The sequence below is a fragment of the Artemia sp. Qi Xiang Cuo genome, chromosome 7 (genome assembly GCF_049724085.1).
Source record: "Artemia sp. Qi Xiang Cuo chromosome 7, ASM4972408v1, whole genome shotgun sequence".
In the NCBI taxonomy this organism is placed as follows: Eukaryota; Metazoa; Arthropoda; class Branchiopoda; order Anostraca; family Artemiidae; genus Artemia; species Artemia sp. Qi Xiang Cuo.
Genome location: NC_142800.1, coordinates 44093149 through 44118178, shown reverse-complemented (window position 1 = coordinate 44118178; position 25030 = coordinate 44093149). Strand labels below are relative to the sequence as shown.

General features: G+C 36.2%; 1 protein-coding gene across 1 annotated transcript in view; it reads left to right on the top strand.

Moving 5' to 3' along the window:
* Nucleotides 1–25030, top strand: part of LOC148950314 (uncharacterized) — a 213400-nt gene that overhangs the window by 138931 nt on the left and 49439 nt on the right. Inside the window, exon 4 of the mRNA XM_089091835.1 lies at nucleotides 21139–21249. Coding sequence (XP_088947961.1) covers nucleotides 21139–21249 — 111 coding nt within the window. The remainder of the gene's footprint in view (nucleotides 1–21138; nucleotides 21250–25030) is intronic.

Below are 25030 nucleotides of genomic sequence, written 5' to 3'. Positions count from 1 at the left end.
ATTACTAGGACTACCATTACAGCTGTACCTAACGGTAATAAACGGTGTGAAGGTTGAATTTTCAGGGAATATTTAGGATGGAAGGTGAACTGAATCCCATCAAGCCATCTGTATACAGGTTGTCAAAAGGGTGCATCAGCAATTTCCTAGGGACAGTTTGTTGTGAGTAGGGACCTATCAGGAGTTACAAAAGGGACATAATTTATGCATGTTTTTATGGTTTTTGTCACTGAGAATAAAAAAACAAGATTTTTCTCACTTTGATGTATTTTCATGATTTATTGATTCTAATGGGGTCAATGACACCTCTTTCAAGGTCGATTTATTTGTTGTTTTTCCAGGTGTAATGACACTGGGGTGCAGTTTGCACATGCGCATTGACGGGTGAGTGAGATATATTGATCTAGGACTCGAGGGGGAATTGGATTTCCGAAAAATTGATTGCGTAATCGAAGGGGAGAGGATTTCCGAGAAATTGATTGCGTAATCGAAAGGGAACTAAATTTCAGAGAAATTGATTACATAATCGGTGGGGGACTGTATTGATCCGATAACGGGAAACAGGATCACGTGTCTCCATCTAAGCCAATCGGGGAGTCGAAAAATTAGCGGGAGAGGATTGCAGAGAATATAAGGAAAGGATTTTTGTTATAGTTTTTATTAGTGTGTGAATATAATTCAAAGGAGCGAGAACAGTTTGACTTTAATCATTTGGATATATTTGTGCTGATGATGAGTGGAATGTTTACCCTATTAAAAGTTGATAGTGGAGTTGGTAGCAATAATACAAGAGCACCAAACGTGGCTGTGGAAATCACGAGAGGATCACGGCTTTGTCTGGAATGGATGAAGTATATGCAAGATATGTGATATCCTTGAGCAAATTTAAAATGCAGGATCAATTATGTTTCGCTGCAAAAGTTGATATAGCGCATGTGAATAGATTTCAATGTGTTTTAAGTGCATTAGTGAAACATATCGAAGACAATAAACTGTATCGCTAATTGTTCATGTCTACTATTATTGTTGTAATTATCCAATAAAATTGTTTCAAAATCGAAAATGTTCCCTTTCTTTTTGTTAGAATGTTAGGCTAACGATTCATGGTCAGTCTAGAGTCAGCAGTCAGAGTGATAGGATTGAAAAAAGAATACATTTGAGAAAGAGAGAATTAGATCGAATCTGGTGTTTATGGAAAAACATTTGATTTTGTATGAGGATATTATTGAGTTATCTCTTCGACGCAGTATATTCTCTCGGGGGACACTTGACAATATAATGGGGAGTATTTCTCCCCAACTTGACTATTGTATAAAGCTTTGTCGATGTGACTCAAATGCTTATACTCAATTTATTGATATATTAATTGGAACAAAGCAGAATTATATCGTGGATATACTTTTGAAAACATTGCCATAAATTCAATGTAGATGGCTCCCCCACCATTCGAAAGAGGTGACGTCACAGAGTTACTCCTCTCCCACTTCTCCCCCCTGAATTTATTGAGCGAGGACGATCAGTTTCGTTTTACCTGTGAGAGAGTTGACATCGGAAACCAAAAAAAAACAAAAAATTTTCTATACATGTCCAATATGCATGTACACTCTTGGCAGTTGGACATCATGTGAGAATTGTACAATTATTGATGACTATAATGAAAAGTGTAAATTTTTTAATCCTTGTAAATTACATAGAGGCTATGCAGTACAAATTAAAGGATGTAATTCATGTCTTGAAGAGATTTGCGACTCTCACCCTAGAGGACATCTGTGCTCCAATTGTCACTATGACAAATGTGATCAGTGGGAGAATACTTACCCCGCTATGATTGGAAAGAATCCCAAACGTGATTTTAGTGTATTTCTACAAAATTGGTATCGTAGTGGATTTAAATTATTCTGGGAGGAAGAATCTGGTCTACAATTCAACTGTTGGGGTAACAAGACAATTTGGTTTCTTCGTGATCGTTGTGACGAGACTGCCTATTATGACTATAAACCAAGTGATTTTTATTTGGTAGTTACCGAATGTGATTCACCATTTGAAAACACTGTATGTGATATTGCTTCAGATAGACAGTTTGAAACTCGTGAATTTCATAATATGAATGCAAATAATATCATTGACTATACAAAGAGATATGACAAGAGTGAAGTTACATTATACTGTAGAAAATCTGACCATGACTTTGCAGTCAATCAAGATCAATAAACAGTGAATCCAAATGATTTACCGGCATTAGTGGTTCACGACAGTTGCATATACACCGAACAAGAAATCTAAAGTGAAGATTTAAAGACATTGTCGCATATATACATTTTATTAATAAGGAAATTCACATACATTTTTAAAGCACTTTATTCTTAGGGCACCGAAATCAATATTATACAAGTCTGAGAGGATATTTTCCACTAGAAAGTCGTTCAGACGTGGATTGTCTACATGAATGTTGAGAAACTGCTTGTAAGTATAGCCACGACATAGGCACACAAAATATAGTAGTGCATTGAAGCCACAGCTTTTAGTCGTCAGATCCTGCACTCTCCTCCGATTTTGAATAATAGTTTTCCCACTGCTCTCAATATAGTTGCTTATGTGGTGAGTGTAGAATGTATAGGGTAGACCAAGAGGGTCAAAAAATTCAATCGTCTTCATTGTTTGAAAGATGCACAGCCAATGACCCGTCAGCACAGTCGACGGACTGCTATTAACAATAATTAAGGTATTGTTGCCACTTTGGATTTTTCCAAGAAAGTCCGAGGGTAGACTATAGGATTTGTACTGCGATATGTGGGGATTCACATTAAATGTATTAATTATTTGACTGGTGTTCCTGATGCCAAGTCTAGTAGAGCACTGCCTTCGGGAGTGATTTTCCAATAGTTTTCCTATTGATGTAGCGAGATAAGTTCAATGCTCTCAATTATCGGGTCGGCAAATGTGTACTCTATACGCACACTCCCCGTACGTACTATACTCATATCCTGGGTGCCAGACAAATCTAGTACAATGATATCATGTGTCTTAGAAAACATTTCTTCGGTTATTCCATTTTCAAATAGTTGTGAATCATGATCTAGGGTTTGCATGGTCGACTCATACAATGTTCTATAGGATTTATCAAAAGATAGATTGTAGAATGGGATGCCGTTTACTTTGCAGACAAGAGATGAAAGTCCAAACATCTCGAATTTTTTGGGCATCCAGTCCATGATCTTATTGCACTAGCGCTTTTTACAAATGCCAAAGCGAGTTTTGATGGAATTTCGCCATTGATAAAGGATGAGTCGGTGAAGGTGCTTGAGCCCATGGCAATATGATGTTGATTCCTGATTGTATAGGGTATAAGTAACTTTATATTATTTCCATTGACTCACAGCTTTCCCACTTTCAAAGCACCAGAACTCATGACCTGTTGTTTGCGTGCATGTAGTGTAGCCAAGGTGAGGAAGAGAGGCAGATCAGGATTGGCAGTAAGTTATTTTCTCAATATGAAATTGGATTGTGCAAGTGTTAATTGTATTTCCACTTTTATACAGGGTCGTAGCCACTGGATTATATTAAGTATATTTGGATATATTTTTCTAAATGGACATAATTTACTAGTTGTAGCATTTTTAAGCGAATTTGTACTATAAGTGTTAGTAATATATTCATTTCCATTGGATGTGCCTCTCAATTCCTTGTATGACTTGGGTGTCATCAGCATGAATCGCATATAGCTTGTATAATTTGAGAGATTTTTGCTTTTGCTCACCAGCGTGCTATTGATGTAGACACTGATTTGACGAAATAAATTATGTAATATACAATTTTCATAGGATATTCCATCAGCAAGAATTGGCAATGTATTATCGGATTTCCGGACTTTCATTTGCAAATCTATAAATGTCGAAGACGAGTCCATAAAGTAGTCTTCATTGGAATAAATTTGAAAGAGGATATTATCGGAGAGGGGTTGTTGAGGATAAAACTGTTCATAGTATCCATGCTTGACACTCACATCCACATTTTCAGCATTGAATAAATTCAATGAGGCGGTGATTGAAGGTTGAGAATCCTTATGCGGTAGGTAGGAAAACTTAGGAAAAGAAATCTAGTTTCGATCTAACAATTCTCTTCCTGGGGCTTCTTCTTCTACTAGTGCTTACAGTACGTTTTGGCTTTTTCTTTCTTCTCTCTGACAGGGGTGATGTCTTTCGTTTCTGACCTGAGTAGAGACAGATGAGTGATGCATTGTTTCTCGACCTTTTTAAACCTTTTCTATTTTGTTTTAATCTCTCGCCAAGGGTTCGCACACTGGACCAAAGATTTTCCGAAGCACTTTTTTTAAATTCTTGCCAGAGCCCCAATCGTATAGTGTAGAGGATGCAAGATCTGTTGCAGCCGGCACAATATATTTTTTAGCCAGAGGTAGTGAAGAGCGAAACAGCTTAGCAAACCAACTGCCAAAACCATAGCCAGACATTGTAGTACGCCCATTGTTATTGTCCATTCCATTGCCCTGTTGTCTTGGGTCAAGAGTATGAACATAGCAGTCAATATCAGTACAAATGAATACCACTTTTCTATTAGACATCTTGTTGAACGATGGGACGAAAATGGCATGTAATCAGAGCCAAACATTTTGATATTGCTAGGGGATCACCTAATTTAGTTCTTAGTGTTGACTGACTGAGTTCCAAATAGGAAGTGTTTACGGGAATATACTGAAGATGCTTTATATTGTAGTGGTGAATATGTTCTCGATTGGTTTTTCGTTCAAGAGCTCGTAGGAGGGGAACATTTGAATTACCAACCCGGAATGTTTCCACAAATGAAGCGTAGAGATATATACATGTGTCAGTGGAGAAGGCAGGCGGGTAGTCAGCGAAAATGAAATTAGTGTTTCCGGCACTTTTACCGTTGATTATATTGAGCTTAAAGCCAAGAACGTCCTTTAGATTATCATTGAGAATAACCTTTTCATTTGTAATAGGTGAACTAATGTAGATCTTGCCCTCCTCCTTTGAATAGTTGAAATGAAAAGCTCCTTTTTTACGAGCGGAAATTCTTTTATTAATAGAACGACATAAATCATTCATACATGGGAGTTCTTCATAGGGTAATTCAATGTGTGGATAACCTATTCAATTGATCTTTTGAATTTGTTCTTTATCACCTGAAGGCGACGGTTGTCAATTGTAGGGTTTAATTTTTATTTCATATTAACCAACCTTTCTCAGGATGTCACAGGTATTTTTGAGAATACAGTTAACAAGAGCCGCTTCATAACTTCTATTGTTATCAAATTTGATAGCGGGAGAGAGTTTCGTCTAATAATCACTTGTTCTATTCAAGTCATTGTAGAGAGGATCAGAAACATTTGACATAAAAGTCACATACAAATCATTAGGCATTGTCAATATCTTCAACACTGACCCAAGAATCAAAATCAGAGTTGTATCCTAGCCAGTGAACAAGCAACTGTCTCTTGCCCCTACGAGTACGACTCTTTAATATCTTTTCAATTTGATAAATTTCACTAGTGTTTTGAACTTTTTGCAGTTCAAATTCAGAAAAGCCACCGAGGATCACATCATCTTTAGCGTTTCGCATTAGATGTATCGTGGGATCAGTGCCTGGGATTATGGACACATCAAAAAATTTACTGCCCCATAAGTAATTCCCGTTTTCGAATATAATGCTGGCTCTTTTAAGTTGGAAAGTATCGCCAACAATCAATTTCTTCTTTATATTTTTTTTTCTTTTTCACTAGAATATTGCTTTAGAAAAGCATCAAATGTATTTTTACTACAATGAACTTCCCGAGGGCTTGAGTTTGACAATGAACGATGAGGTCGATGGTTATATATCTGCATGATTTTATCTAAATTATGAATAAAAGCAGCAGTATTTTTCAGTGTACAATATCTTGAAATTAATAGACGAATCGTTCTTATCAATCGTTCAGCCAATGACGGAAAATAAATGCGGAAAATAAATGCCGTTGTTCGTGTAGTTTCTTCAGTGTCATAATAGCAACTAATAGCTTTTTCTACTGTTCACCGGAAGATACACAGTAATTTCTTTGTCGAAAATATCCATGACTACACGTACATCCTCGGCTTTGCTCTGATTAAGATCTAGCAAAATGTAGCCGTAGAGCTTATTTGTCGCCTGAGTGTACGCTGACAGCAGAAATTTGGGGGTGCCGGGGTATATTTGCTTATTGAGAGTTATTAGCGAGCTAGAATCACGAACAACTCGATAGATAATATAGATGGTACAATTCAAAGCAAGGGTTCTCATACATTTGCTCTGATGAAACAGGTTGTGTAGAACTAGAGTTATGGAAATGTTTCCATGATGAGAGTGAACGGTGAACAGCTGTAGCATTTCCTGTGAGAACTGTTCAATGGATTCAGCCAAATCATCAATAATCAACCATGAGTTTGGTTCAATACTATTGGAAACATCAAGTCCCCATATGAATTGTATTGGTATAGATGTGGTAATAGCTTTTATTTTATCATAGGACTCCTGTGAAATACTATAGCAATAATGAATTTTCTTTGGTTTTTCCAAAAACATTTTATTACAATTTTGAATTATTGTAGCTAAAAGCGGGCTGTGGGCGGGACCCCCCCCCCCCCACCCCCGGGGGAAAAACAGTATACAATAGCCGTCTTCACTGATGCAGGTTGGGTTAGAGCGTTTAATTCATGAAAAGTTTGGTTGAGGTCTGGGTTAAGGTTGGGTTAATTTAGGTTAGGTTAATTTATCCAGAACAAGATGACTGTTATGGTACATACATTCGACCCGGTATAAAATACGGCAGTGGCGGTTGGGGAGTACACTTACACCATTCTCGAGCACAAAGACTTTGTCGGATATACATGACATTGCATTTTTTTCCACTCTTACAGTATAATTTCTGTACTGTAGAGAGTGAATTGCAAGCACTTGTGCTCTCGGCACTAGGCTACTTTCTACACAGTCGCTGTACACACTCATGTTGAAATTGTTCTTTACAAAATGAGTAGGCACCCCTTTACACGCCTGCTTTACATCCCTGTTATGATTTTCCACGCAATAGACCTTAAGACCCGGGAACACCCCTTTGGATATTAAATCACTCCCCGTCTCTGATTTTAACATGAGTAGTTAGCTGGGGGTCTGAAGTTTCACCAACTCTGGGTAGAGGGACAGATTCCAGTTGGTGAAATCCATCCGCGAGCTGATGTGCTCCTCATTTTCTAAATCTCCCAATAAATCCCCGGTGTTTACTTTTAACAGCAGAGAATCTGTATCCCCATAGTAAACTTGGACCTCCCCCTCCCTTGGCCATTGCACCTTGCACACATTGTAAAAAACGACAACATGAGCTTCATGGAAATTTCAAGTACTGAACTACCTCCTGCCATATTCTTGTTCAGTACCACATTTCTCTTTTTCCTGTGTAGAAGAACCATGCTCGCCTCTATGCTCGTGAACGTTGTAAAATTGGGGTCAGCAATAATTCGTGCACACTCTTGAGGGTCAGTCATGACGTCGCAACGGGATCTATTCCTTACGCTTTCACACAATTTGCCAAACGCTGAATTTAGAATGAGTTTGTACATTTCTTTCTCTACTTTGGTGTTTGCCCGAGAGCGTTTATCAACAAAAGTATCGATAAACGTCTTTAAGTAGGGTTTTTGACTGGATTGCTGAACCCTATGTATTTTGGTGATCTTGAAACCATTGTTCACCATCCAGTGCAAAAGCACATGATGAACAACGTGTTTCTCTTTAGGGTCCAGATCTGCGATCAGTTTTTCGTTAGAGGGGGTCCAGTGCATCCCCATATCCTCAACCAATGATCGATTGTAGGGACTCAGTGAGTCCCTGGTCACTGGTCGATTGATACAGGGAAAAAAAATTTCTGACTGAATCATGAAGCACCAGTGGAATGTGACCATCAATTTCAAAGAACCATCCCTTGTGGCCCATTGTCCTCGACGGTGTTAATGTTGGGGAACTCACAAGGATTCTCAAGCCATTTATAGTTCCCACACGGCAAAGAGCAGTGAGGCACTGCCGAGGGGTACGATGAGTTCATGTCCAAAAAACTGCATTTGACTTTGTACCGGTGCTGTTATGTCCGCTTGGATCTGTTGACAAGGCACGATCCCTAGGAAGAAGATACCATACCCGCAATTATCTTTGTAAAAAAAGGTTTTGATACACATCAGTTATTAGGCCTATTTCCTCCCAACTAATTTTTAAAATCAAATCCATCACCAATTGTGGTGTGGAAAAATAATATCCTATATCTAGTCCAAACTCTGAATAGATTTGATATGTGTTTTTACAGATAATATCTAACAGAGTTAAAACGTCACTGGCCAAGTAAAGTCTACAATAATCCCACCCATTTTTACAATTCCCCTTAGCCCACACCTTCTTGGCAAATTCATATTCCTTGGCTGTGCATTCACTGTTGGTGAGTGAATTAAATAAAGCTTCAATTGGAGGTAGTTTCTCCTCGCTTAAGCGAGTGCCAGAACAGTAATAGTCGTATGCATATACACCTTTACAGGTCAATAGGTCATACATTTCACTGTCTGGAAAGTGCTGTTTAAGCAAAGGAAAACTATCAAAATTGTCACTTTTCTGCACTTGAATCAATTGACTCAATGCCTTAGGAAAAAAAATAAATCAATCTAAAACTCTGACTTTATTCCAGCAAGTATGCTCTTTTTTTACTACCTACCCTGTTAGCTCGAGAATTATTAACGTCTCAGCTTATATTGGGATTACGTTATAGGTTCATGAATTATTTATCTATCGAGTATCTACTCCCCCTCCCTCCCTGTGCATACGTGCCAGTGCCGGTAAAATAAATTTTAAATCATAATTTGAATTATGAATAAAAACTGGAATACAAAACTACTGGCTAACGTTTGCATGATGAAAGGCGCTACCCCTCAAAAATTACTACCCCCAGAGGATATTTCCTGCCAAAAGTGATTGTGGTCTATAACTTTCCCCTTCCCCCTCTTTTCCCTTTCCCCTTATCCCCCTCTTCAAACTCCCCCTTACAAACCCAACATATTTTCTGATTGTTAATCACGAGACGATCCTCTGGAGACAACAACATTGGGTAATGGATATTTCTGAAACGAGAAATAGCGCCATTAGCGGTGCCAATTAATTTAGTCAGTGCCTTGACTATGCACTCTCCCTCATCCAACATTTCAACTATTTCTAACAACTGCATAGTGTTAGAACTGTCTCTTTGCGCGTGGGCGTAGGAGACTACAATGTCCCGATGTTCTTTGATTCGATTTGGAAATCGAGGATCGTTCACTTCCCCTAGCTTCGCTTCACAATCCAAAGAGATTTTATTGCTCTGGAGGAGGGTGTTTTGAAAATTTTTAAAGTGTAAAATGGCCCTATCCCCTGAAACCGCTTCCACTGACTGATAGCCATGCCATCTACAATGCTTAATGTGATTTTTTAACTTTAATTCTGTTCAAAATTGAGACAGGCATGTTGGACAGTAGAAACGTACCCCATTAGTCTTAACCTCCCCCAGATCTCTACTAATGTCTTTAATTAAGTTGAAATGGCCAATTGCATTGGGTTCACTAGGTGGTGTGTACAACAACCAAACCCAGTGCTTCAACAATTCAATCGACGGGCCTCTTACTGGGAACACCACGCCCTTCTTTTTAGAACGAACCCCATCCTCAAATTCAGTTTCATATTGAACCACAGTAACGCTGATATTTAAATGGGCATTGACCCTTTCAAAAAACTCAATGGACCTGATCGTTACTGGGTATTTTCCCTCTAAACAAGAAAAGTCTACAATGGGAAAATTGGACCCCTCTTTCCCATGTACAGCCCAGTGATCTAAATTCGTCTTGGCATCTTCATTTCGTAGAGGCTCGAATGCTGAAATGAGGAAAGCGTACTTGAAACATTTTTGACCTGTTTCAAAACAGATTCGCTGGACACCTCTGCAAACCTCTAAATCAGGATTATATTTTTAAACTATTGACCCCTCAGAGCCTGCCCCCCCCCCCTCTTAAAATAAAATCTTTCTTAAATTTACAAATATTAACGCTTAAAGTTTCAACAAATAAAACTATAGACCCACTTCCGTTTTTGTTATAATTCTCGAGATGCGTAATAATATGGCCTATCCACTCTGAAAACACACCCTCAAAATTCTCTAAACGGGGATAGACCACTCGCATCTCGGAATGTACATAATGATGATAAACCTCACTTTTTCCCTCATTTAAATAAAACACCTTTAAAACAATTGAAACCTTAATTGAATCCCTACCTCCCCACAACTGAATCTTGTTTTCTAGCAGTGCACGAATTCTATCTACATATTCATGAACAATTTCTTTAGGGTCAAACACAAAATTACCCCCCCCCCCCCAAAGCGAATTAAAAGGGTCGCCAAAAGTTGCAGTTTAGACAACTATTGTATTTAAAATTGTGTTTGAGAGCTGAAAGTCAGGGAATGATGTAAATTGGATACTCTCCCTCTCCCGCTCTTGTATATTATTACCACCCCCTCCCCTACATTGTTCAATAATAGGGCTATGCGAAGCCACTTCAGTTGTTTGAAGTGGGGAAATTTAATCAGTGGGGGGAAGGTTCCCTGTTAATTCATTGGAAAAATCCTCTAAAATTTGTAAGGTGTTTGGACTCAAGTCTTCCTGCTCAACTGCGCTATTATCTACATTAAAATAATCAGACAAAAAATTTTCAATGTTATCAGGAATTTCATTAATGATACCTTGCCAAGACATTTCACTGTCACAAAACTCCAAAGGCGCGTCTTCTTCTCCTACTGACGAGCAGGGGGGAGACTGAAAATAAGAAACCAGTACAACCTATAAAAGGAAAATAGCTTATTTTCAATGTGTCTAAATCATCCTATTTTTAAAACTGGACTATTATTTAAAATGCGCTTAGTAGCAGTTGGTTCCCTACTCTATATATTCTGAAATTTCCAACTTAATACAGTCTAAGAGATGACATAGAAGGTTTTGATTTTGTTCAATCATACCCTCAAAAAATTTCATATTACTACTATATATCTGAATTGAAAAAAAACTGGGGTCTTTACTTGATAGACTATCCCTTTCAGGTCATATACATCTCTTTCCGATAGAAAATTGTTTTTAAATAATACAGTTTATATTGCAAATATTTTGCTTTGAGGAAATTATGTCCGGAATATAATGCCTTTTTTGGCTTCAGTATGAGAATTCAGCTGGCTGAATGTATACAATAATTGACCTGATTTAAAAGGGGGAACAATGTCTTTTAATATCTTTTACACGCTTTTACTGTGATGAAATGAAAGGCTCTACTTCTATGCCTCATAAAAATATAATGTTCTAGCAAAAAATAGCATTATTAGTTTCATATGGTGAGATAAAGGACTCTCTAACAGCAAACTATTAATTGGCTAAAAATATTATTATGTGGTTGAAAAGATAGCGAAGATGTCTACAGTAGGCAGAGAAAATAAGAAAGATTAAAAAAGAGCGGTTTCTTTGGCAAGCCAAAAAAACTAACATTATATTTGGGTATCCCTGAGGGGAGGGAGCAGAGAAATTTAAAACAGGGGGGGGGGGGGGAATTATAGCGAACATAGCATTTTAATATCTTCGACAAGCTTGTGTTAGGTTGAAAATAGGTTTGTTTAGATATTTCTATAACCAGGTAGAAAGAAGAGGTAAAAATGCTTACATTTTTATATTCCGGCTGCACTTGCGTGCATGGAGGCCCTGGCAGAGCATGAAGGGGGGTAGTCTCATGATGTGTAACAGACAAGGAAATTCTTGAAGGCCCTGGCAATGCATGCTGGAGGGCAGTCTCACGATCTGAAATCGACGTGGCAGTTCTTGAAGGCCCTGGCAATGCATGCTGGAGGGCAACCTCACGGTCTGAAATAGACGTGTCAGTTCTTGAAGGCCCTGGCGAAGCAGCTTGCATGGAGGATACAGGGGGCTGGTAAAAGGTGCCCCTGGATGCTTGACCTATTACGGCTTGCACAGATGCGGCGACGACGATGTCACTGGTAGGCTGCATTGGTTCCTGATTGGATTGGACTTGGGCAGACATCACTTGTCTGGAGGACCTCGGCCAGCGGCCATACTACATAACTGTTGCCTTCGCAGGGGTTTTATTATTAACCCTTGCTCTCTTTTCAGGAGGAGGCACACATTCTTCATAATTTGATTTTTCAAAGTTCATTTTGGATTTCTTCCTTGAAATACAAGAGTTGGAATATTTCAGTAGTGTCTTGTCGTGGTTTACCTTGTCACAGTTACAATCATTTGATTTTTCAAAGTTCATTTTGGATTTCTTTCGTTGAAATGCAAGAGTTGGAAAATTTCAGCAGTATCCTGTCGTGGTTTACCTTGTCACAGTTACATTCTCTTGATTTTTCAAAGTTCATTTTGAATTTCTTTCATTGAAATGCAAGACTTGGATTATTTCAGCAGTGTCTTGTTGTGCTTTACCTTGTCCCAGTTACATTCTCTTGAGTTTTCGAAGTTCATTTTGAATTTCTTTCGTGAAATGCAAGAGTTGGAATATTTCAGTAGTGTTTTGTTGTGCTACTGAAACAAAACACTACTGAAATATTCCAACTCTTGCATTTCAACGAAAGAAATTCAAAATGAACTTTGAAAATCAACAGAATGTAACTATGACAAAGTAAAGCACAACAAAGCACTACTGAAATATTCCAACTCTTGCATTTCACGAAAGATATTCAAAATGAACTTTTGAAAAATCAAGAGAATGTAACTGTGACAAGGTAAAGCACAAAAAAACACTACTGAAATAATCCAACTATTGCATTTCAATGAAAGAAATCCAAAATGAACTTTGAAAAATCAAGAGAATGTAACTGTGACAAGGTAAACCACGACAAAACACTACCGAAGCATTCCAACTCTTGCATTTCACGAAAGAAATTAAAAATGTACTCTTAAAAATCAATAGAATATAAATGTGACATTTGTTTTTGTATTTATTTCATTGAAATGAAAGAGTTGGAATATTTCAGTAGTGTCTTGTTGTGCTTTACCTTGTCACAGTTACATTCTCTTGATTTTTCGAAGTTCATTTTGAATTTCTTTCGTGAAATGCAACAGTTGGAATATTTCGGTAGTGTTTTGTTGTGCTTTACCTTCTCACAGTTACATTCTGTTGATTTTCATAGTTCATTTTGAATTTCTTTCATTGAAATGCAAGAGTTGGAATATTTCAGTAGTGTTTTGTTGTGCTTTACCTTGTCACAGTTACATTCTCTTAATTTTTCAAAGTTCATTTTGAATTTCTTTCGTGAATTGCAAGAATTGGTTATATTTCAGTAGTGTTTTGTCGTGGTTTACCATGTCACAGTTACATTCTCTTGATTTTTCAAAGTTCATTTTGAATTTCTTTCGTGAAATGCAAGAGTTGGAATGCTTCGGTAGTGTTTCGTCGTGGTTTACCTTCTCACAGTTACAATCTCTTGATTTTTCAAAGTTCATTTTGGATTTCTTTCCTTGAAATGCTAGAGTTGAAATATTTCAGTAGTGTTTTGTTGTGCTTTACCTTGTCACAGTTACATTCTCTTGATTTTTCAAAAGTTCATTTTGAATTTCTTTCGTGAATTGCAAGAATTGGTTATATTTCAGTAGTGTTTTGTCGTGGTTTACCATGTCACAGTTACATTCTCTTGATTTTTCAAAGTTCATTTTGAATTTCTTTCGTGAAATGCAAGAGCTGGAATGCTTCGGTTGTGTTTTGTCGTGGTTTACCTTGTCACAGTTACAATCTCTTGATTTTTCAAAGTTCATTTTGGATTTCTTTCCTTGAAATGCAAGAGTTGGAATATTTCAGTAGTGTTTTGTTTCAGTACCACAACAAAACACTACTGAAATATTCCAACTCTTGCATTTCACGAACGAAATTCAAAATGAACTTTGAAAACTCAAGAGAATGTAAGTGTGACAAGATAAATCTTAAATAGTAACAGTTTATGTATGCCAATTCTTTCATTTAAAAGACAAAAATTCAAAATTAAATTTGAAAAAATCAATAGATTGTACCTGTGATAAACTAAACCACGATAAGACACTACTGAAATATTCCGCCTACTGCGTTTCAAGGAATAAATCCAATATGAACTTTGAAAAATCAACAGAATCTAACTTTGACAAGGTAAAGCACAACAAAACACTACTGAAATATTCCAACTCTTGCATTTCAACGAAAGAAATCCAAAATGAACTTTGAAAAATCAAAAGAATGTAACTGTGACAAGGTAAACCACGACAAAACACTACTGAAATATTCCAACTATTGTTTTTTAATAAAGAAATCCCAAATGAGCTTTTAAAAATGGGAAGAATGTAACTGTGACGCTGTAAAACACACAAAAATACTACTGAAATATTCTAACACAGGTATTTCAACGAAAGAAATTAGAACTTAACTTCGAAAAATTAAGAGAATGTAACTGTGACAAGGTAAACCACTACAAAACACTACTGAAATATTCCAACTCTTGCATTTCAACGAAAGAAATACAAAAGGAACTTTGAAAAATCAAGAGAATGTAAGTGTGATAAGGTAAACCACAACAAGACACATCTGAAATATTCCAAATCTTGCATTTCAACGAAAGAAATCCAAAATGAACTTTGAAAAATCATTAGAATGTAAGTGTGACAAGTTAAACCACAACAAAACATTACTGAAATATTACAACTCTTTCATTTCAACGAAAGAAATCCAAAATGAACTTTGAAAAATAAAGAGAATGTAATTGTGACAAGGTAAACCACAACAAAACACTACCGAAGCATTCCAACTCTTGCATTTCACGAAAGAAATTCAAAATGAACTTTGAAAAATCAAGAGAATATAACTGTGACATGGTAAACCACGACAAAACACTACTGAAATATTCCAACTCTTGCATTTCACGAAAGAAATTCAAAATGAACTTTGAAAAATTAAGAGAATGTAACTGTGACAAGGTAAAGCACAACAAAACACTACTGAAATATTCCAACTCATGCATTTCAATGAAAGAAATTCAAAATGAACTTTGAAAATCAACAGAATGTAACTGTGACAAAGTAAAGCACAACAAAGCACTACTGAAATAATCCAACTCTTGCATTTCAATGAAAGAAATCCAAAATGAACTTTTGAAAAATCAAGAGAATGTAACTGTGACAAGGTAAAGCACAACAAAACACTACTGAACTATTCCAACTCTTGTATTTCAAGGAAAGAAATCCAAAATGAACTTTGAAAAATCAAGAGAATGTAACTGTGACAAGGTAAACCACGACAAAACACTACCAAAGCATTCCAACTCTTGCATTTCACGAAAGAAATTCATAATGAACTTTGAAAAATCAAGAAAATGTAGCTGTGACAAGGTAAACCACGACAAGACACTACTGAAATATTCCAACTCTTGCATTTCAAGGAAGAAATCCAAAATGAACTTTGAAAAATCAAGAGAATGTAACTGTGACAAGGTAAAGCACAACAAAACACTACTGAAATATTCCAACTCTTGCATTTCAACGAAAGAAATCCGAAATGAACTTTGAAAAATCAAAAGAATGTAACTGTGATAAGGTAAACCACGACAAAACACTAGTGAATTATTCCAACTCTTGTATTTCAAGGAAAGAAATTCAAAATGAAAATTGAAAAATCAAGAGAATGTATCTGTGACAATGTAAACCATTACAAAACACTACTAAAATGTTATAACTCTTGCATTTCACGGAATAAATCCAAAATAAACTTTGAAAAATCAATAGAATGTATCTGTGACCTGGTAAACCATAAAAAGACACTACTGAAATAATCCAAATCTTGCATTTCAATGGAATAAATCCAAAATGAACTTTTGAAAATTCAAGAGAATGTAACTGTGATAAGGTAAACGACGACAAGACACTACTGAAATATTCCAACTCTTGCATTTCAACGAAAGAAATCCAAAATGAACTTTTGAAAAATCAAGAAAATGTAACTGTGACAAGGTAAAGCACAACAAGACACTACTGAAATATTCCAACTCTTGCATTTCAACGAAAGAAATCCAAAATGAACTTTGAAAAATCAAGAGAATGTAACTGTGACAAGGTAAACCACGATAGGACACTACTGAAATATTCCAACTCTTGCATTTCAAGGAAGAAATCCAAAATGAACTTTTGAAAAATCAAGAGAATGTAGCTGTGACAAGGTAAAGCACAACAAAACACTACTGAAATATTACAACGAAAGAAATTCAAAATGAACTTTGAAAAATTAAGAGAATGTAACTGTGACAAGGTAAACCATGATAAAACACTACTGAAATATTCCAACTCTTGCATTTCAACGAAAGAAATCCAAAATGAACTTTGAAAAATCAAAAGAATGTAAGTGTGACAAGGTAAACACCAGCACTCATAAACGATCCTTTTGAAATTCTGCTAACAACATCGATGTTCAAGGTAAAAGTTTGAATCAGACACTTTTAGGATATCGAGTGTCCTTACTGAAAAACTATTGTATTAAGAAAATAAATAAAATTTATCATACAACCTAAATTATTTCATCAGATACACCAGCACTCATAAGCGGTCCTTTTGAAATTCTGCTAACAACATCGATTCTCAAGGTAAAAATTTGAATCAAACACTTTTACAATATCGAGTGTCCTTACTTAAAAACTACTGCATTAAAAAAATAAATTAAATTTATCATACGACTTAAATTATTTCATCAGATACGCCAGCACTCATAAACGATCCTTTTGAAATTCTGCTAACAACATCGATGTTCAAGGTAAAAGTTTGAATCAGACAAATCCCGTAAAAATGACTCAACTCCCGTGCAACTTAACCCCATTTAACTAAACCCCCGTGCAACTGAACCCCCCATGTAACTGAACCCTTGTATAACCGAAACTCCGTACAACTGAACTCCCGTGCTACTGAACCCTCGTGAAATTTTCAACTTGATATGCGTAGCCTAGTGCCAGGAACCAGTGGGAATTATTTTAAATTGACAACACAAATCCCGTAAAAATGACTCAAACCCCGTGTAACTGAACCCGCATGTAACTGAACCCCCGTGCAACTGAACCCTCGTGCAACTCAACTCCCGTGCAACTCAACTCCCGTGCAACTCAACCCCATTTAACTAAACCCCCGTGCAACTGAACCCTCCATGTAACTGAACCCCTGTACAACCGAAACTCCGTACAACTGAACCCCCGTGCTACTGAACCCTCGTGAAATTTTCAACTTGATATGCGTAGCCTAGTGCCAGGAACCAGTGGGAATTATTTTAAATTGACAACACAAACCCCATAAAATGACTCAAACCCCCGTGCAACTGAACCCCCTTTAACTGAACCCTCGTGCAACTCAACCCCCCCCCCCCGTGCAACTCAACCACATTTAACTAAACCCCTTGTAACTGAACCTGCATGTAACTGAACCCCCGTGCAACTGAACCCTCATGCAACTCAACTCCCGTGCAACTCAGCCCCCGTGCAACTCAACCCCATTTAACTAAACCCCCGTGCAACTGAACCCCCCATGTAACTGAATCCCTGTATAACCGAAAATCCGTATAACTGAACCCCCGTGCTACTGAACTCTCGTGAAATTTTCAACTTGATATGCGTAGCCTAGTGCCAGGAATCAGTGGGAATTATTTTAAATTGACAACACTGTCCAAAACATCACTTGTGTATTATACAGTACACAATCATCCCATCCCCCAAAAAATACTTTTCAGCCATTTCTTGTTAAAAAATTGTATTTCAAGTCAATCACACAGGTTTTTCGCTAGCAAGTCGGCTCACAGTACAGCAATTTCATACCATATGCATGGCCTACTGCCAGGAACCAGTGGGGGAATCCTCGCTCGTAATTGCTAATCACCTTAACCCTTTTATCCATTGTCAAGTACATGCTCCAAAAATATTTTATTCAGAGATTTCAAGTTAAAAAATTATTCAATCACTAATTATCCCTTTTTTGCAAATGTCAATCAATGAATTCCGATTGTAAAAGCGTGTTTAATCATGTTGCATAAGCACATGCTCTGAATTCCTATACGACCCATAGAATCCATTTTCGCTAGCAAGTCAGCCCACAGTACATCAATTTGATATGCGTAGCCTACTGCCAGGAACCAGTGGGGGAATCCTCGCTCGTAATTGCTAATCACCTTAACCCTTTTATCCTTCGTCAAGTACATGCTCCAAAAATATTTTATTCAGAGATTTCACGTTAAAAAATTATTCAATCACTAATTATCCCTTTTTTTCAAATGTCTATCAATGTATTCCGATTGTAAGAGCATGTTTAATCATGTTGCTTAAGCACGTGCACTGAAATCCTATAAGACTCGTAGAATCTATTTGCGCTAGCAAGTTAGTCCACAGTATATCAATTTGTTATGCGTAGCATACTGCCAGGAACCAGTGTAGGACTCCTCTATCGTAATTGATAATCACCTGAACCCTTTTATCCATCGTCAAGTACATGCTCCAAAAATATTTTATTCAGAGATTTCGCGTTAAAAAATTATCCAATCCCTAATTACCCCTTTTTTGCAAATATCAATCAATGAATTCCGATTGTTAAAAAGTGTTTAATCATTGTGCATAAGTACAGACACTGAGTTGCACTAAGACCCGTGGACTGCAATTGCGCTCGAATGTCAACCCAGAGGACATATCTGTGTTATTCATAACCAATTGACCGAAACCAGTGTAAGACCTCTTAATCGGACCTGATATTCACCTTAACCCTTTTATACATCTAAAAAATTGTATTTCAAGTCAATCACACAGGTTTTTCGCTAGCAAGTCGGCTCACAGTACAGCAATTTGATATGCGTAGCCCACTGCCAGGAACCAGTGGGGGAATCCTCGCTCGTAATTGCTAATCACCTTAACCCTTTTATCCATCGTCAAGTACATGCTCCAAAAATATTTTATTCAGAGATTTCACGTTAAAAAATTATCCAATCACTAATTATCCCTTTTTTGCAAATGTCAATCAATGAATTCCGATTGTAAAAGCGTGTTTAATCATGTTGCATAAGTACATGCACTGAATTCCTATACGACCCATAGAATCCATTTGCGCTAGCAAGTCGGCCCACAGTATAGCAATTTGTTATGCGTAGCCTACTGCCAGGAACCAGTGTAGGAATTCTCGATCGTAATTGATAATCACCTGAACCCTTTTATCCTTCGTTAAGTACATGCTCCAAAAATACTTTATTCAGAGATTTCACGTTAAAAAATTATTCAATCACTAATTACCCCTTTTTTGCAAATTTCAATCAATGAATTCCGATTGTAAAAGCGTGTTTAATCATGTTGCATAAGTACATGCACTGAATTCCTATACGACCCATAGAATCCATTTTCGCTAGCAAGTCAGCCCACAGTAAATCAATGTGATATGCGTAGCCTACTGCCCGTACCCAGAGAGGGAATCCTCACTCTTAATTTATAATCACCTTAACGCTTTTATCCATAGTCACGTACACGCTCCAAAAATATTTTATTAAGAGATTTCACGTAAAAAATTTATCCAAACACTAGTTACCCCTTTTTTGCAAATGTTAATCAATGAATTCCGAATGTAAAAGCGTGTTTGAATCAGTTATGACCATGCTCTCAAAACATGTTTGACAGCATTATACACTGCCAAATAACCGGTCTGGTAATCTGCCTTGGCAAAGTGCCATGGAACGTAGAATAACATGGTCCTATGGCGGTCTCAGAATAACATGGTCCTATGGCGGTCTCAGAAATGGTACTTAGATCTCTACTCTCCTAACGCAAGTTTATCGTATCAACCTATTTTGCCCCCCCCCCCTAAGGATCTCCTGGATCCATCCCTGCTTTCAGGGCATGTTGAGAGGGAGGTTGAAGTAACCCATAGGCTTAGAGCATTGATTGAATTTTCAGAGCCAATAGAGGGGGATGTTGAAAGAGCCAAAAAGCTCTATGTGCTAACTGCTAACGCTTCTACTGCTAGTGCTACTACTACTACTACTACTACTACTACTACTACTTTCGATACTAGGTTCATTAAGCTGAACCTTCTGAAATTGTTTTAGGAGATATTGAACTAAAACAAAAGGACGTATCAGCAATATCTCAGGAATTGCTAAAGCACTAAGTTGAAGCTATCAGGGCATTTTAAGGGGGATGTTGTATTAAATCAAAAACACAGTATGTACATGCCGGTTATCAGAAGGTGTTGCCAGTTTTAGTATTAAGCTAAAACTTGCAGGGCTACTAATATTACTAAAGGTTTGCCATTACTTCTACTACTACGGCTACTAATACTGCGACTATTAAACTAAATCAAGATAGTTTAAGTGCATCCATTTTGGCAAAATGGCATAGCTGGGATTTCTTAGAACGGGGAAAGAGAATAATGGAGTAACTTCTTGGGAAAGTTTTGCTGCTATAAAACCAGCTAAAAAGTACAGTGGCGTAAACCGTACTCCTCTTCGTGGTACTTTCTGCTCATTTGAGTTTGAATTAATTATTTATTGTAATTTTCTAGTTCATTTTGGGTTTCATATATTTTATTGATAGTAATTTATTATAGTTTTACTGTTGAAAAATTATTTGACTTTTCTCCCTCATCTGTGGTTTAATGTACCTCTTTATTTCTTTTTGAAAACTGCTTTTGTGGCAATTTTATTTTAATTAATAACGAAAGAATAGATAAAAAACTAAGTACTTAGTCATTACACACAGTGTCAAACAATTACTTATAGTTTTTGCCAAGCACGCGTCTCCTTTCTCAATGTCTATTTTGCTTGCTGGGCCTCTCTCTCCCTTTCTTCTTCCCCATCTCTCACTAATTCAATCTGTCTCTCTCTTTGTAATTGTTTTGTTTTTTTAAGTTGAAAACCCCTAATTAGCCTGTATTTTGAACCATAAAGTATAAAACTTGAAATAAAAGCCATGAACAAAATCAGCATAGAATCAAAAACAGGATAATAAGCAAGTGTTCACAGAAGAAAAAAAAATAAAAAAATATCCGTTTTAGACCTAATTTACAACTTTTTTTGTAGAGTCTCCTAGCATTCCCATGATATACGACTCTGAAAAGTCAATTCTTAACGGGGAAACTGCTCCTTATGATGAAGGTTCAGGTCTTACATTAACTTGTGAAGTTTCTGGAGGTATGTGTTAGTTTTTTACTATACAAACAGACTAGTTCCTACTGAAGTTTTCCTTAAAGCAACGTACTATTTGTGCTAACAAATTTCACGATATCTATGCACTAATATTAGTTTATGTTATTTTCATGCTACTGAATTGATCACAACTCTTTCAATACTTCTTTCTTGTTCGATTGCTCTCTTTGTACTATCTTGTTCTCTATAATTTCAGTAGACCTAAGTTTTTCGATTTTCATGCTTTTTTCTCTTTTTGTTCTCTAAGGCATATGTGTTATCTACTTCGATTTTTCATCTATATTCTCTTTTTTATGTATTTTTCGAGTTTTTTTTCTTGGTTTAAGGCCCATTAGTTTTATTTATTTTTTTTATTAGTAATTTATTTTTAAAATCTGAATGTTTCTGTCTTTCATTGTATCGTTTTCATTACTTTTTAATGTTTTTTTTCCAAAGCTTATTGTGCCCTTTTTTTTCTTTTTTTTAAAAGACGCAATGTTGGTTATTTTGACAGAAAAAATTGGAGCATGCAGCCTACATTTTCTAAAGAGATTATAACTTCCAATAAGATTCTTGGCTTCGCTGTTCCCGAAAAATAGTTGTGATGTTGCAAATCTTCTAAGACTTTGATTCTTATTTGCATTTTAATGAAACAAATTCATGAGAGAAGAAGTGTCCCTTTTATTTTACACGCATTTTCATCAGATTTCCACCCTGCTTCTCCAACAATATCACTACATCTGTAACAATTAATGTTGTATAGATAGTCAAGTTTTGCAAATAACGTTTGAATTTTATCCAAGGCAGATATTTAATGAATTTAATGTCAAAACCAAAAAGCATCATGCTGAGAGTTTGGTTTTGGCTTCTTTTAAGGTTGTACCGGTAGTATGAGCTTTGTACATAATCAAATAATTTTTTTTTTAACTAAAATTAAGGAGCGACATTAAAACTTAATACGAACAGAAATTATTCCGTATATGAAATGGACTGTCCGCTCCTCAACGCCTCGCTCTTTATGCTAAAGTTTAACTATATGTCATAACTCTACTTTTTAAAACAATAAAAACTATAGCGTAAAGAGTGAGGCTTTGAGGAGGGGACAGTCCCTTTCATATAAGTAATAATTGCTGTTCATTTTAATTTTAAAGTTACACTATCAATTTTGTTTTTAAAGCAAATACACTAAATGAGATTAATTCCTCGAAGCAATTCTTTGCGGAAGCTAAATTTTGACTTAAAAGAGCATGGCTTAAAGTGGGCGGTAGTCCTTCTCACATTTTGGTAGCCTTGAGTAAGCTATTAAAAATGAATGGAAACTAAAAATATTTACAAAAACAAAGAGTAGTATCAAAACTTAAATCGAACATAATTTATACGGTTTATGACGAGGACTGCTCCCCCTCAGCCTCCCACTCTCTTAGCTAAATTTGAATTTTGTTCTAATACTTTAAGAGCGAATACTTAAACAAATGGGTCATTTATTTGGAATTAAATTAAGAAAATACAAATTTTTTAAACTGAAAGTAAGGCGTGACATTAAAACTTAAAACGAACAGAAATTATTCCGTATATGAAAGGGACTGTCCCCTCCTCAACGCCTCGCTCTTTACGCTAAAGTTTTTTATTGTTTAAAAAAATAAAGTTTTGAGACAGAGTACAAACTTTAGCGTAACGAGCGAGGCGTTAAGAAGGGGATAAACCCTTTCATATACAGAATAATTTCTGTTCGTTTTAAGTTTTAGTGTTACTCCTTACTTTTAGATAAAAAAAACTTGTTTTTTTAATTTAATTTTTGAACGTTTTTGAATTAATGCAGGTTTTAATTTTGTCTCACCGTGCATGAATAATTAAAACGAAATTTGCATGTTAATTTTACTTTTTTTTGGTTAGATGGCTTTCTCGAAAGTTATTTAATTTTATTTACGAACGTTTATTAGTAATAAATATACGTATCTTACGAATTAACTTACGTAACGAACTTCCATATTCGTACACTTTTATAACATATATTATGGGGTTCGCCCCCTATTCAATGCCTCACTCCTTACGCTAAAGTTCAAATTTTGATCCTATAAAAAAGACCCCTTAATCACAAAGGCCGTTAATTAGAATAAATAGCTTTTATGAAAGTACTAAAAAAACTTTAGCGTAAAGAGCGAAATATTGACTAGGGGGCAAACCCCATCATATACGTAATTATAAGTAGAGTAGGAACTACCATTTCTGCCACTTTATGTTCCTTCCAGTTTTTCTGGTAGGTAATTCTATTCTACTGGGGCATTACATCAAAGAGAGTGAGTATCCTCTCACATAGCCATATACGTCTATAGCGCCTCGGTACCAAACAGGTTTTTCTGGTAGCCCTATTCTACAGGTCATTACACCTTTTCAGAGAGGAACCAGTATAACTTGATTGATGATTAGGATTTGAATCAAAGGAATAGTTTTCTTTACAATTCATATTAGTAAGAGAATTGAATTCAAAGAGAATAGTTTTTTATTTGCAAGGATATTAGTGGAGAAAAAAAATGAGTGGTGCATTTACATTATTGGAGATTAATGATGGAACCGACAGCAGCAGCAGCAACGATATACGAGTACCTAATGTAGCTGTTGAAATAACTGCTGGCTGTAGACTATGTCTTGAATGGGACACTATGTATGCTAGATACTTGATATAATTAAGCGAATTTAAGCAGGAGGAGCAGCTATGTTTTGCTGGAAAAGTAAATATTCTCCATATAAATAAACTTCGGTCAGCATTAGATGTCCTATCAAAATATATTGATGAGAACAAAATGCATCAGTGAATGTTATTATTGTAATTATGATCTATAAAACTGTTTCTAAATCAATGGTATATTTCTTTTCTTTAGTAGACTAGCGTATATTTTCTAGAGTAGAAAACAGAGATTCTGTTTAGTTTGAAGTTGATCGTGAGCGAGTTAGGACTCAAAAAAATGGATAGATTTGAGAAAGATCGAATCATGAAGAATTTAGTTCATATAGACGAACGTTTAATTCTAAATGATGATTTTCTAGAGTTGTCTGTTCAAATGAAGATATTTTCTCGAGGAATGCTTGTCGATATAATGAAAACTGATTCTCCATCATTAGACTATTGTATGAAGCTTCTAGATCGTGGTCCAAATGCATTTACACAATTTATTGATATATTCATCACGACACGACAAAATGATATTGTGGATATGCTTTTAAACATTAGTTTAGAAATTTAGAACTTTTTTTCATAAGAAAGATGGTGCTCAAGGATGATTTACTCCTCTCTCTCTCTCTCTCTCAGACAATTTTTTTGTTGCTAGCTCAGTTTCATTGTGGTAGTGAGAGTGTCAACACATGACAAAATGTTCCATACATGTCCGTTATGTATGTACTCACTGAGCAGCTGGTCATCATGTGAGAATTGCAAAATGATTGAGGAGTATGATGAAAAGTGTAGATTATGCAACCCGTGTAAATTGCATAGAGGATATGCTGTACAAATTAAAGGTTGTAATTCCTGTCTTAAAGAGGTGTTTGACTCTCATCCTAGAGGTCACCTATGCTCCAATTGTCATTATGATAAATGTAATCAGTGGGAGAGTACATATCCCGGTATGATTGGAAAAATCCTAACCGTGATTTTAGTTTACTGGTACGAGATTGGTATCGTCGTGGTTTTAGATTGTTCTGGGAGGAGGAACCGGGTTAACGATTCAACTGTTGGAACAACAAAAGAATATGGTTTCTACGTCATCGTTGTGAAGACACTGGCTGTTATGAT